General features: G+C 44.9%; 1 protein-coding gene across 3 annotated transcripts in view; it reads right to left on the bottom strand.

Moving 5' to 3' along the window:
• Positions 1-6,607: 6,607 nt before the first annotated feature.
• The window catches only part of LOC109879436 (radixin), a 34,107-nt gene continuing 25,712 nt past the window's right edge, over positions 6,608-15,002 (bottom strand). The window contains exons 5-15 of one of the 3 annotated variants that reach the window (XM_031792539.1): positions 14,604-14,726; positions 13,489-13,640; positions 13,278-13,361; positions 12,976-13,122; positions 12,313-12,409; positions 11,938-12,101; positions 11,414-11,544; positions 10,994-11,011; positions 10,375-10,628; positions 10,008-10,244; positions 6,608-9,871 (exon numbers count right to left, since the gene is read on the bottom strand). In XM_031792539.1, coding sequence (XP_031648399.1) covers positions 9,707-9,871; positions 10,008-10,244; positions 10,375-10,628; positions 10,994-11,011; positions 11,414-11,544; positions 11,938-12,101; positions 12,313-12,409; positions 12,976-13,122; positions 13,278-13,361; positions 13,489-13,640; positions 14,604-14,726 — 1,572 coding nt within the window. In that variant the 3' untranslated portion in view covers positions 6,608-9,706. The remainder of the gene's footprint in view (positions 9,872-10,007; positions 10,245-10,374; positions 10,629-10,993; positions 11,012-11,413; positions 11,545-11,937; positions 12,102-12,312; positions 12,410-12,975; positions 13,123-13,277; positions 13,362-13,488; positions 13,641-14,603; positions 14,727-15,002) is intronic. The other 2 variants (XM_031792540.1, XM_031792541.1) reach the window with 2 other exon arrangements.

Here is a 15,002-nt window from a genome sequence, read left to right as displayed (position 1 = left end):
TGTACCAAACTCACTAAAAGTGGCAGTAATAAAGCCTCTCTTGAAAAAGCCAAACCTTGATCCAGAAAATATAAAAAACTATCGGCCTATATCGAATCTTCCATTCCTCTCCAAAAATTTTGAAAAGGCTGTTGCGCAGCAACTTACTGCCTTCCTGAAGACAAACAATGCATATGGAATGCTTCAGTCTGGTTTTAGACCCCATCATAGCACTGAGACGGCACTTGTAAAGGTGGTAAATGACATTTTAATGGCATCGGACCGAGGCTCTGCATCTGTCCTCGTGCTCCTAGACCTTAGTGCTGCTTTTGATACCATCGATCACCACATTCTTTTGGAGAGATTGGAAACCCAAATTGGTCTACACGGACAAGTTCTGGCCTGGTTTAGATATTATCTGTCGGAAAGATATCAGTTTGTCTCTGTGAATGGTTTGTCCTCTGACAAATCAACTGTAAATTTCGGTGTTCCTCAAGGTTCCGTTTTAGGACCACTATTGTTTTCACTATATATTTTACCTCTTGGGTATGTTATTCGAAAACATAATGTTAACTTTCACTGCTATGCGGATGACACACAGCTGTACATTTCAATGAAACATGGTGAAGCCCCAAAATTGCCCTTGCTAGAAGCATGTGTTTCAGACATAAGGAAGTGGATGGCTGCAAACTTTCTACTTTTAAACTCGGACAAAACAGAGATGCTTATTCTAGGTCCCAAGAAACAAAGAGATCTTCTGTTGAATCTGACAATTAATCTTAATGGTTGTACAGTCGTCTCAAATAAAACTGTGAAGGACCTCGGCGTTACTCTGGACCCTGATCTCTCTTTTGAAGAACATATCAAGACCATTTCAAGGACAGCTTTTTTCCATCTACGTAACATTGCAAAAATCAGAAACTTTCTGTCCAAAAATGATGCAGAAAAATGTATCCATGCTTTTGTCACTTCTAGGTTAGACTACTGCAATGCTCTACTTTCCGGCTACCCAGATAAAGCACTAAATAAACTTCAGTTGGTGCTAAATACGGGCTGCTAGAATCCTGACTAGAACCAAAAAATGTGATCATATTACTCCAGTGCTAGCCTCTCTACACTGGCTTCCTGTCAAAGCAAGGGCTGATTTCAAGGTTTTACTGCTAGCCTACAAAGCATTACATGGGCTTGCTCCTACCTATCTCTCTGATTTGGTCCTGCCGTACATACCCACACGTACGCTACGGTCACAAGACGCAGGCCTCCTAATTGTCCCTAGAATTTCTAAGCAAACAGCTGGAGGCAGGGCTTTCTCCTATAGAGCTCCATTTTTATGGAACGGTCTGCCTACCCATGTCAGAGACGCAAACTCGGTCTCAACCTTTAAGTCTTTACTGAAGACTCATCTCTTCAGTGGGTCATATGATTGAGTGTAGTCTGACCCAGGAGTGGGAAGGTGAACGGAAAGGCTCTGGAGCAACGAACCGCCCTTGCTGTCTCTGCCTGGCCGGTTCCCCTCTTTCCACTGGGATTCTCTGCCTCTAACCCTATTACAGGGGCTGAGTCACTGGCTTACTAGGGCTCTCTCATGCCGTCCCTGGAAGGGGTGCGTCACCTGAGTGGGTTGATTCACTGATGTGGTCATCCTGTCTGGGTTGGCGCCCCCTCTTGGGTTGTGCCATGGCGGAGATCTTTGTGGGCTATACTCGGCCCTGTCTCAGGATGGTAAGTTGGTGGTTGAAGATATCCCTCTAGTGGTGTGGGGGCAGTGCTTTGGCAAAGTGGGTGGGGTTATATCCTTCCTGTTTGGCCCTGTCCTGGGGTGTCCTCGGATGGGTCCACAGTGTCTCCTGACCCCTCCTGTCTCAGCCTCCAGTATTTATGCTGCAGTAGTTTATGTGTCGGGGGGCTAGGGTCAGTTTGTTATATCTGGAGTACTTCTCCTGTCCTATTCGGTGTCCTGTGTGAATCTAAGTGTGCGTTCTCTAATTCTCTCCTTCTCTCTCTCTCGGAGGACCTGAGCCCTAGGACCATGCCCCAGGATTACCTGACATGATGACTCCTTGCTGTCCCCAGTCCACCTGGCCGTGCTGCTGCTCCAGTTTCAACTGTTCTGCCTTCTTATTATTCGAACATGCTGATCATTTATGAACATTTGAACATCTCGGCCATGTTCTGTTATAATCTCCACCCGGCACAGCCAGAAGAGGACTGGCCACCCCACATATGCTCTCTCTAATTCTCTCTTTTTTTCTCTCTCTCGGAGGACCTGAGCCCTAGGACCATGCCCCAGGACTACCTGACATGATGACTCCTTGCTGTCCCCAGTCCATCTGACCGTGCTGCTGCTCCAGTTTCAACTGTTCTGCCTTATTATTATACGACCATGCTGGTCATTTATGAACATTTGAACATCTTGGCCATGTTCTGTTATAATCTCCACCCAGCACAGCCAGAAGAGGACTGGCCACCCCACATAGCCTGGTTCCTCTCTAGGTTTCTTCCTAGGTTTTGGCCTTTCTAGGGAGTTTTTCCTAGCCACCGTGCTTCTACACCTGCATTGCTTGCTGTTTGGGGTTTTAGGCTGGGTTTCTGTACAGCACTTTGAGATATCAGCTGATGTACGAAGGGCTATATAAATAAATTTGATTTGATTTGACTAGCGCCAGCCTGGCGAAGAGCCACAGCGTGCCCAACAATGTAGCGATGGGCACCAAGAGAGGTTCTGCCCCCAAAAGACAGTGTGACCCCAGCATCCGGGCACTGTCCTATGGTGAGGCAGAGGACAAGCTGAGACACGCTGAGAAATGCAACAGCCTCAGTAGTGGGAGTAGTTGTTGTAGTGGGAGTGTTACTCTTTCCCCTGTCCCTGGAGGACCCCCCCTCTGCCCTCAGCGACCCCCAGGAACAGCCACCGAGCCTGGGTAGGGACACACCCTACATGACCCCCATGCCGCCCCCCACCCCGACCCCTACTCCTCCAGCTGTGACCCTCCAGATCTGAGCTACTACTCAGTGACGCCGGCCCACTCTGGCCTAGCAGCACGGAGGAATCCCGCTTCCCACTGGACACCGACCTGCGTCTGCTGGGCTCGTCAGACTGTGGTGGCTGTGACCCGTACGGAGAGAAAGCCCCCTGTCTGTGCTGCCCAGGCCCTCTGCTGGACAAATACATCCACCATCAACAGCATCAGCACCATCAACACAACCGCCTGTACTCTCAACACCCCCCCACACACACACCTCTGCCCTCTATGGCTATCACCAGAACCTGGCACGGGGCAAAAGCTTCCCCCTCGACGAGCCCCCTGACCCCCACCTGAAGCACCTTCTGTACCCCCTCCCCTCCAGCACCAGGCTGTAGGCGCCCGCTCCAGCTGCCCTGGAGACTACCCCTCTGCGTCCCAGTCCGGCCCTTACCCTGCTGGCTCCCCTCTGGGCCGCTGCCTGGCCAACACGCGGCTGGAGATGCTGTCAGACTCGCGGCCTTATGAACGCTCCGCTCTCCTGGGATCCCTACTGCAGCCAACCCCCTCAGTCCTACTGTGAGACCTACCAGAGTCTACCAGAGACCCACGATGTAGGCTGGGGACACACATCTCCATGGGGACAGACCACACACTCTTACCACCCCTCTCACCAACCCTACTGCTCTCAGCCCCCTCACCCATCCCATGCCCCTTAGCCATCCTGCCCGTCCATGCCCCCCCGCCACATGCACCAGGAGCCCCCCGCCTTGAGCCGGTGCGGGGGAAGGTCTACCTCAACCTGTGTAACATCTTCCCCTCTGAGCTGGTGGGCCGGCTACTGAGAAGTCCCAGTCCGGCTACTGAGTCCAGCTAGACTACTGCTCTCTCTTCCTATTCATAACAACAGTTAGTTGTAGTTTTGAAAATATAAGGGTTTGAATTTGTTTGACTGTACATTTGTTTGTGGATAACTTAGATCATGTGCAGGTGAGGATGTGCATTGATTCACAAATCACTTTTCCTCCACTGTTTATCAAATCTGAAACATTTTTAAAATCACTTTGGAAATCTAATCTGAGGGATCTGATTATGCCTAATCTTACTTCTATGCTATTTCTTTTTTTACTCCATTTGTAAATATTCACCCCCAAATTGATGACCATTTATCAACAGAATATTGGTTGTTGGGGATATGCACAATGTGTATATTTGTATGTCTAATTGATTTGTTTTCTGTTTTTCAGTGCTGTGTGTTCTGTTTGTGCCTGTTGTGATAGTAGGTGGCTGAGTTAGTCTTCTCAGTTGAGAGAATGTCTGGAAGTACCTTGCAGTAGTTGTAGAGACGGGCACGTTCGTCGACCTTGTCTTGTCTTAGTTTTAGTAAGGGATGTCTCTGGCCACTCGTTTTGGCTCCAAGCCTGCAGCTGCTGCAGACACAGTAGACTCGAGCTCCAATCCCAAGTCAATTCTCTTTGGTTGTTTTCCCTGAAGACCTATTCAAAGGGCTCAGAGCCCCTAGCTTGATGTTGACAATCTGTTACAGTTACCGGTGCAATCCCTGGTAGACAGAGAAAGCCTTTCTTTGTTGATACAATTTGTATCGTTAATTTAGGATTATATACACCTGTACATATGTCTGTAGGTGTTTAAACAATTGATGAAAAGCTGCTTATATATAGCTGGTGCATTTAGAATAATACTGTATGAGATATTCCTGGCAACATTTGATTATTTTTAGACATGTTTAGGAATATTGGCTACATCTGAGGTATTCTGACTTTTTGGGGATGGAGAATAGTTTAGGCTGGGTTGAACCCAAGTGGCCAGCTAGGTGAAATGAAATGGGTAAACTGCTGCCTGAAATATGTAGTGGGTTGGTTAAAAAAACAATACAACCTTTTTATTTTGTAACGAAGAACCTTCTCTCTGGCACTGTGTCAGTGAGGGCAAAAAGTCATGCCGTTACACATGAAATACTCTGAACCATGTTCAGCAAACTGTTATGCATGTTTTGGTAACACTTTCTTTTAATAGTCTGTAATAAACTTTAAGGCATTTAAAAAGTGTGTTCATTTACTAAACATTAGTGATTTTTGCCCTAATCTAAAGTGAGCGCTATTTATACTTATTGAGTGATGTAATTTCTCCCAAAAAGATGGGCTTGACATTGGTAGACATTTCAGCAGTACTTGGTAAAAGAATAAACTGACAACAGGATATTTAAGGAAATATAGACTATGATTAATAAATGGTGTGTGTTGGAAATGCATAGTCTTGCAGTCAGACGTGATGAGTTGTCTTACACTATGACGCAAATAGTCAGTCATTGTAACTCTGTCTGGTGTTCTGGAAATTACAGAGAATTTCATGATGTACTAGAATAACATTTACTCTACTACAGACTGGAGTTTTCCTGTCATCTAATTCTGAGGGCAGAGACAAATGTGATTAGGTTTTGGGTTATAAAAAAAAATCTACCTTAATCCAACACACACCAGGCTTCAAACCTCCGGCCTCATCAAGATTAGAACCTGTGACCACCTGATCCCTGTCCCAGTGCACTGCACCACTTGTTTTTTCACATATTTCACATATTTGCACTTATAACTAATCACATTTCAAGTATGTTGGAAAAAAAGTCTAATTTGGATTTGAACTGGCAACCCTGAGTGACACACCCTTTATCCAGCCCCAAAGCCTGTTTTATTTGACCCCCTGTATTCACTGCCCACGGACTGACATGGTTTCATCCAGAGATGGACTGTAGTGCCCCAAAGCCTTTTTTATTTGACCCCCCTGTATTCACTGCCCAGGACTGACATGGTTTCATCCAGAGATGGACTGTAGTGCACAAATGTCTGTTTTAGCAGCGCCATTGAGACCTTTCACCATTTTGAAGTAGTCAGCTGGGTGGGACTTCCTATGGGTTAAGGATCACATAATTCCATCCAGGTCATCGGGAGGGGTCAACCAATGAATTATACGTGAGGAAACACTCCATAACTGCAGGTTGCAGTAAATCACCAACCTTCACTGTATGCCTGTTCAAACACACTCTAGGTGACTGTATGCCTGTTCAAACACACCCTAGGTGACTGTATGCCTGTTCAAACACACTCTAGGTGACTGTATGCACCCTTTCCATTTGTTTGCCAACTCAAGGAAAATTGACTACTTGAAAATGGAGACGGCCGCAATGGCGCTACCCGTGATCTCAGACTCTATAATGGGAAAGATACAATGTCTATGGTTTAATCCAACCATTAACTCTTCCCTCGAGATTGAGCTGTCAGAACAAGTTCGAAAAACATCAATGAGCAAAATATTTGATGTGCGACAAATCAAAGTCAATTACTGTAGTTAACTAAATGGTTCATTTGGCTTGACCTTTCCTGTTGTAATCAGATGTTTGTGGCAGTTAACCAGATATGACACTGCTTTTTGTGAGAAAATCTTTAGATCTGAAAATGTACATTTAACTGCTCATTGCATGTTCTTATCACTAAGCATCGAGATGGAATTGTCTGCCCTGCACGAATTAAACCATGAATGAACAGTGTTGTTCGAGGTTAATGTCTAAAGAAGGACTGACACATTCAAAATATATTTTACTGATGTCAGAGATAAAATATATAGTTTGTTTAAATGATTGGTAAACAAAAAACAATTTTTAACTTTTATTGTGAAACCAATGGACTGAGGTCCATCTCTGTCTATCTTACAGAAACACTAGTTTTAAATGTAAGGAAAAACTGAACTGCAAACATGACAGCTGTTTCCAAAAGAGGCATCACTGACACGGTTCTCATTGGAGGTCAAACAAGCAGGCTAACAGGCTCAGCCAATGGGAAAAGCACAACTCAACAATATGGGGGATGCTGGCATGTAGAGTAGTTCTCTTTTCACCTCCAGTGAGCTACTGATGCATGCTGGTAGATAGTTTGATCTTGGAACACATTACAAAAATAACAGTTGGAAGCACAGTATTTTTTTCACCTGCTATGGCAAATACAACCCCTATATTTGGACACTCACTGGGTTAACTAAAAAGGCAGGTTTGGGTCAAGCCCCTTCAGTGTCCTCCGGATCCAAACAAGTGCTTTATTTTATTAAAACTCTGGCTTTAAAGATCTCAACTTAAACCAGCTATCTAGTGTAGCATAACAAATAATCACGTCATCTGATTGCAAATAAAAACTGAACACTCCGGTTCATTCAAAACGCATCAGTAACATTTATCCACAAAACGAGTTAATTTGAGTTGGAACGAGTAAAAAGGTTGGGTGAGAAAAGATCAAGATCTGAAAAAAAGTAAATTGGCCTGTTCTCCATTCCCACTGAACATAACATTTAAATATGCAGAATTCTAAGATCGAGGGGGGGGGGACCCAAGAGGTTGGGTCCCTCTAATGACAGCGAAAAGATAGGGGGGCACATTCACCTCTGACATCTGCACCCGTCTGTCTCTTTACAGTCCTAAATTGGTGGCACTCTGCCATTGGGTTTCCATCCATCCTGCTGACAGCTGTGGCAGAGAGAACGGTGAGCAGATCTGTCCAGCAGCTGAGGAGAAACATGACTGTCCTATTCTGGCCCCAGTTGGTTGTCAGCAGACAGATGCAGGTCCCGAGTCCAAACAGCTCTTAACAATAACCAGTCAAACCAGCTCCACTACCAACATGTCTACACAGCCTGGGTCACTGGTGTCCTCAACCTCACTACTGCACAGTATCAGAACAGTCCACTACAGAAAATACAGACTCACATCCGCGTCCTCGGTTCTGGATTGGCTTGGATTGCTTGACCTTTGATCTTCTGGATAATTTAGGTGTAGTTCAGAGAAACTTTAGTAACACAAAACAAAAAGGTAGATGTATCAAAGAGGCCACCGTGTAAAACATTTTTTGATCAATTGTCTTCACTAGTGACATTTGAATGAGTCACTGCTTGAAAGTACATCTGGCATAAAAAATAGCATTCTTATTTTGGTTGAAATGTTAACCAATAAAGCAACATCGCCACCTAGTCTGAACTAGCCAAGCCACAGTCAAAAGTCAGAATCTGTGGGAGGGGATTGAGACCGAGTGTTTGATTGGGTCAGTCACTGTGGTTACAGTATTGAGGTAGAGATCTCTTCTCCGACAAGGACTGACGTTTTCATGTGCTCTCCAGCCAGAAAGACCATGATATACCTCTTCAAAAGTTACTACGATGCAGAGACAGAGATATACTGGCACTCTCACGGCACTTAAGCATCTCTGTCCATCTTTCCTGGGCCTTTGTGACCTGGTAGACAGTAAAAAACATCTATGGTGACTGGACATGAAACACTAGGAGTCAGCTCACAGGAGCTAAACTAACAGCTTTCACTCTCTTCCTACCCACACGCCTAACCAATTAGCTTATCTTCATCATACTATCAGTTTATCTCCGACCAAATGTGCTTTACTACATTATGTATCCTTGAGCACCAAATCAAATCTCGCTATATTCTACAGTTTATTCATCAAGACTCGCACCTCTCCTCAAGGTGTAGTGGCTTTGCACTGATGCTCAGTCTAGATAGTAGGGCCGTTCCACAAAGCGACTTCCTTTTTGCATCCCTTTGATATTTTAAGACGAAACGGTGCATCGATATAGAATTTTAAAAGCCTGTCCTTTTCAATGAAGTGCCCTTTAATATAGACTCCACGGTAAATTCAATGAATCAGATTTTTTATATGAATAAAGACTTAGTGGCAAAATTCAGCATTCCTCTCCGTGCCTCCGACTTCCAGGAAGACTTTAACCCACTTAACATCAACATTTCCCCAGGCTTTCACCATCATTGTTCAGCAATAGTTATTTTGTTGCTTTGACAAAGACATTTCTGAAGACTTTATTTCATGTGATTAGTGATTCATTTTAAGGTTACAAAAAAAAAACTGCTCTCTCATTTTAAAGGTCAACCCTGTTACAACAACTGAACTCTCACTTTAATATGTTGAAAATATTCCTTTTTAAATATATTTTTCTCCAAAAGAAAAATTGAACATCTAATAGTCAAATCATAGTGTAAAAGCAGGAGCTGGTTCTACTCTTTTTGGCCATTTTGTGGTAGGAGACGGAGTGGGTGGAGCATAACACGTCAACCCTGTTACCCATAGGCTCATTTGTTTTGAATGGATCGATCCCATAACTAACACAAAGCCTCGGACCGATCCACCTTCAAAGATTACAATGAGCACAGAGAACTTAAGAAACAGGGCTTCAATAAAACGTGTCAGAATCATAGATCAGAACAAAAACGGGTTTGAAAGTACCAGAGAACATCAATACGTTCAACTGAAGACAGAGTCAGTAACACTAAAGCATTGCATACTAGCTTACTGGCAAAAACAACAAAAAAAGCTTCCGATGGCCTTGTTCGCTTAAAAATCCAATCTTCCCCATTTTGGTTTTTGTTGTGTCTCCGTATTAGATATTTGAAAGCAAAGCACAGACGTATTCTTTGCAATATAAGGAGAATAGCATGTTCAGAGCGTTGCTTGCGCCCGATTGGGCGATTTCTGATGGAGATGCGGGCAGAGCTTTGGCAAAGTTTGAGGCGGTGGCGGCCGTGCCCTCTGGAACCTTTGTGGGTATGGGTACGGGGAAAAGGGGGGAGTGTAGGAGGGACAGCTCCTGTTGCTCTGGTGAAAAGGGGAGTGTAGGAGGGACAGCGCTTGTTGCTCTGGTGAAAAGCGAGTCGCCAATGGACAGATGGGGGAACCCAGAACAGATCACATGGACTCAAACTCGTCGATGCGCTGCTTGGTGTTGCCCAGGCGGATCTGACGTAGGGTCTTGTACTTGTCTCTCCCGGCCTTCACGTTCTCCGCGTGAAGCATGTCATTCTGGGTCTTCATGGTATCGTCTATGGCTTCAGCCAGCTCCGAGCTCAACACCTGGGGGAAGAGAGAGTAGAGAGAGATGATTGAAACCTCAATGCCAGTTAAAGCCATCCAGCAACTAAACAAAGCCCTTTAAGGGGAGGTCATCGGGTCTTGTGGTGTTAAAGGTTAGAGATCAGAGGGGGCTGACCTGCAGCTGTTTCTTGAGGCGCTCGTTCTTCTGGGCCTCAGTGACGCGCTCCTCCTCGCTGCGCAGGTCCAGGGCGCTCACGCCCTCCAGGGAGAGCTCGGCGGCGTCCTCTGCGTGGTTCTCGTCCTGCTCCTCGTGCTCGCTCTCAGTGGAGCCGCCCGCTGGCGTCGACGAGATCGTCATCACCGTCTTCAGCTCCTCCTTGGTCTTCTCCAGGTCGTCCTGGGCTGAGATGGCCTGGGGAGAAGGTGAGACAGGGAGGAGAAGAGGGGAGTCATGGGACTTATTCAGGAAGGTGCAATGATTTCAGTACAACATATTGTGTACAACAGACTGATTCTATATTGTAACCAGGACACAGAATTACCTTCTGCTGCCATTCAGTGGCCTCCTCATCCTTTTTTCTCTTGGCTTCCTCCAGCAGGGCTATTTTGGCAGTGAACTCGCCCAGCTCAGCGGCCAGTTGTTCCTGGTTCTTCATCTGGTCAGCGGCCTGCCTGGCCAGCTCCGCCTTGGCCTCCTCCGCTGCCTGTCTCTCCCTCTCCAGTCTCTCCGCCTCCTCCCTGGCTCTCTTCCTCTCCTGCTCCAGCTCCAGGGCCCTGCGTGTCTGCTCCTCCAACTCTGTGACCATGAACAAAATACACAAAGTCCGTTAGACCTCAAAAAAAAAAAAACTATTTTCTTCTTCCTCAAACCATGTCCAGGAGCACCCACAATTTTTACAATGTGACCAATGAGAGGCTCAGTCCGCCATGATCTCAGAAATGTGATCGACTTTAAGAACAACAAAGGAAAAATTATATAATAAGACAGGAAATGCCTATAAAAAGTGAGAGAGGACCCACACAACAGTAAAAACAGTACGGAACAAAAAGAACACAACATGGATGTCTCTTTCAGCACACCACCCAAGTCTATAAGGTCATGTGGAAGGGTCGGGAGGGAGAGGGTTTAAAGAAGTGTTTCTGAGTGGACTTAATGTTTACCTGGTGCTGAGAACAGTCCTATAAGAAGTAAGAGATGAGAGTTTAGTACCGTGGTGCAGTGAGGACCAGTCTAGAAGGTTAGGGTCAGGTCCCATTGGCATACTGACTGACATTGACCAACCAACAGCCCCATGTAGAGCCCACATCATATCAACACCACAAAAACACTTTAGGTGAAGACAGGTTTACGTAGCATTTGCAACAGTGCAACATTTGCACCTGATATTGCCCTGGGACAATAAAGATTTGAAACAAAGTAAATATCTAATTCCCCTATGGCAAATAAGAGGAGCAGAAGGCTCTTATTTGCATGAAGGCTGAATTAATCTGGCCTTATAACGTGTCTTCACTGGTACAGAGATAGGAGGAACTTTAGTGGGTTGAAGATCAGGGGCACTGTTGGAAGAGGCAGACTGATACCTTTCTGGGCCCTCATCGTCTGGTCCTCGATCAGCCTCAGTCTCTCCATTAGCTCGTCCTTCTCTCGCTCTATTCTCTCCTTCTCTTTCTCTGCGTGCTCTCGTTTCTTCTTCTCGTTCTCCAGCTGGGCTCTGTCAGGAATTGATGAAGGGATATATCATCTAACTGCTAGGAAATTAACTCTTGCAACAAAGCACTATATAGGTGTGTTTTTCATCGGCACATCAATGGTGATTTTGTATCTTATTAAAGTGTACTGTAATATCCAAAGTATCAAACTGACATGGCAATGTATCGTACATGATGTCCTGCTAACGTCTGCATGTAATATCAACATTCTGGATGATTCATATTGACTTTATAAAATATTCTGAAAAGGTGATATGGTTGTTTGTTGGAAAGGTACAACTATACAACGCAAATGTATCTTTACATAGGCTTTCATCTCTGTCAACATATAGCCATGACTATGAAAGTAAAGTGTGTGTGCTTGTGTAAGATGTGTGTGTGTGCTCCTCCTGTACCTCTCCTGCTGTTTGTGGTGTTTCTCCTCTCTGGCCTGGGCCTTCATCTGTTGCACCTCGATGGTGTCAGGCTTCCTCCTTCTCATGTACAGCTCGTGGTTCCCCATACACAGAGCCAGGATCCGCTTGTTGATCCGCAACCGTGGCGCGTAGAACACAAAGTCCTACAGGGACACAGGAGACCGGGTTCAGGGGAAAACCATTACGATGACTAGATAGACCATGAGATTACTATGTTTGACAACAGAGAATATGATGAACTCTTTAGAGTATAATTCACTATTACTTATTATGGTGTTCTGGAAAAAGGATCTGTGCCTCCACATCTTGTTGTTTTGGGATCGTAAAGGAAAAATCAGACAAAGGGAGACTTACTGGAGCTTTCTTGTCGATGGGTTTGATGACAAACTTCTTGTCGTTGAAGGAGATGTTTCGGATCTCGCTCCAAGGGAAGCCAATCTTAGGTGTCAGTCTGGGGGAGGGGGATGTTGATATTTGGTCATTGATGCACACAGACAGTTTTCAATACTCAAAATTAAGTTTTATTTTGGGGTGTAAAATATTGTGCTATAAAAGATGCCAGCAGATGGCGATGATATGCTAGAGACGTCCAAATCCATGTCGATTGCTGTATATTATAATGATTTGTGATCAAATTCCAGTCCTGCCAATGCAAGTCTCTACTCAAGAGATGGGCACTGAATTATTGTCTACCAGCTGATCTGCGGTCAGTGTTGGGAAAGAAAGGGAATGGGTCTGAGTGGCAGGACAGGAAACCATTTCAAAGCTGTGTCAGTCATGTCCCACCCACGAATGAGAGGAAGACAGGAAGAGTAACAGACCCCACTTACTCTCTCCATCCCCCACCCCTCTCCTCTACTGCTAAAAATAACATTTACTCATCCTTCCCTTTCTTTCCTTCTTGGACATCTTTCAGTCACCCCGATTAAACATCTGCTTATCATTACAGTACGTAGTTTAACAGTAGATTTCCAATAGGCCAGCCATGGTTGTAAGAGCTGTAGGAGTGAGACTGACTTGTCTTCGTGTTCGTAGATGTTGAGTCCCAGGGCGTCCACTCCCAGCCACAGCTCTGTCCCCTTCTTGTTCTTGATCTCAAAGTAGTTGACTCCGTACATCTCCAGGTCCTGAGCTATCTTCAGGTACTCCATCATTGTGTCCTCTCTGGGGGAAACACACGTCAGCGTTACGTTTCTCACATTGAACTGTCTCGTTGTGGGGGAACCATTGAGAAAAATGCATCCTCTACGAGACAAAAACACCTCTCCCAATAACTCTCATAAACTAACACAGAGAAAGAGAAGGAAATCCACACAGACCTGAGCATGCCTCGGTGCTCCTCATGCCAGGTCTGTATCCGGTCCTCCCACTGCTCCTTGGTGAGCTTGTGCTGCTCCAGGACTCTACACAACATAGAACATTCCAGAGGAAATTTTAATAAAAATTTAAAAAACATTCCAGGATTCCTTGTTAGTATGTGGATGGTGCATGACTCCGGGACATCCCTGCTTCTGGCCAGTGGCCACTCACCGCTGTGGCAGCAGTCTGTCATTGGTGAGGTAGCCAGGCTTGTGGCTGTCTTTGTTGTAGTCGGCGTACTTGGCCTGGACAGAGTAGGATGCCAGCAGCACGGCAGTCTCCGGGGGACAGTAGTTCTCATCGTTCAAAATGGCCTCCTTCACCTGGTCAGAGAAGCCAAAAGGACAATGGAAAACAGAAAGAGAAAAATAAAGTAGAGGTCATGTGACCTCACCCACTGAGTATTGAACTTAGGAAGCATTAAGACACTACGAGTAAACATAGTACGAGTATGTCCGTTCTTGACCGTCAAGACTTAGAATACTGATGACTTAGAACTCATCGGTGTGTTTTGACAGAAGCTGTGTTCGAATACCCATAGTATTAGATCATTTTAGCACACTGTAAACACAGTATCCTTTCAGTTGAGGGTACTAGTGCTTCACCGGTCCACCGGACGTTGATGCTGTAAACACACAGTATCCTTTCAGTTGAGTGTACTAGTGCTTCACCGGTCCACCGGAAGTTGATGCTGTTGCTTTGCAACTTCTTGCTTGATTGTTATTAATTACTAGCTAGACTTAATGTCCAATGAAAATGCACAACAACTATACACTTAGCATACCGTGAATAATCAAGTCAATAAACATTGGGTAGTTAGTTCAAATCCTGGCAAGTTCCATGTATTAGTAGCCAATTAACGTTAGGTAGATAGCTAACATACCAGTACATACAAGCAACTGCTTTAATGATATGCTATAAGGCTAGCGTACCTAACAAATTGTCAGTAACTTATTTGAAAAATGAATTACTTCATTACATTTGTCATAATTAGTTAAAGCAATGAATTTGTATCTCGCCAGACTTCGGCTGCATATTTCACGCCAAATTTGAAAATGATGTGAAGCCGCCCATTTTCTGAAGAATTGCATTATGGGCCCTAAAAGCGCAGAAATAGTGTCCACTGTTTGTATACTTCGTATTTTGGCTAATGTACTACAACATCCCGGGAACTTTGGACATACTAAATATATCCATACTATGACCAATAAGCATACTACATTCTCAATTTACCTCACAAATAGTATGGTTAATATGAGTATTAGAACACAGCTGGTGTCAGTTACCTGCAGGAAGAAGAGTCTCTGTGTGATCTCCTGGATCAGCTCCTCAGACACGTCCTCAGGGAAGAACTTGGCCCGGAACTTAAACTGCAGAGGGTTCTCCTTCTTTACATCCTGGGCTGTCACCTGGAGAGGACAAGGACAACACCTTTAAAGCCCTGTACAGACAACAAGACCACTAGGAGGTAGACAAGTCTCAGTAGTCTGAAGTACCTTCTATCGCCTTGTCTCCTCTCCTTTATCTGCACTGATAAACAAAAACGTGGCTGGCTAATAAGTAAGCATCCATCTTTGATCCAGAAGCTTTACAATCTAATCTTTATAATCTGGGCTATAAAGGTAAATCATACAAGTTGGTTATGAAGCCATAAAGGTATGAACAAACTTCTGTTATCTAATCTT

Source organism: Oncorhynchus kisutch, linkage group LG16 (genome assembly GCF_002021735.2).
Source record: "Oncorhynchus kisutch isolate 150728-3 linkage group LG16, Okis_V2, whole genome shotgun sequence".
Classification (NCBI taxonomy): domain Eukaryota; kingdom Metazoa; phylum Chordata; class Actinopteri; order Salmoniformes; family Salmonidae; genus Oncorhynchus; species Oncorhynchus kisutch.
This window is presented reverse-complemented; position numbering and strand designations above follow the sequence as displayed.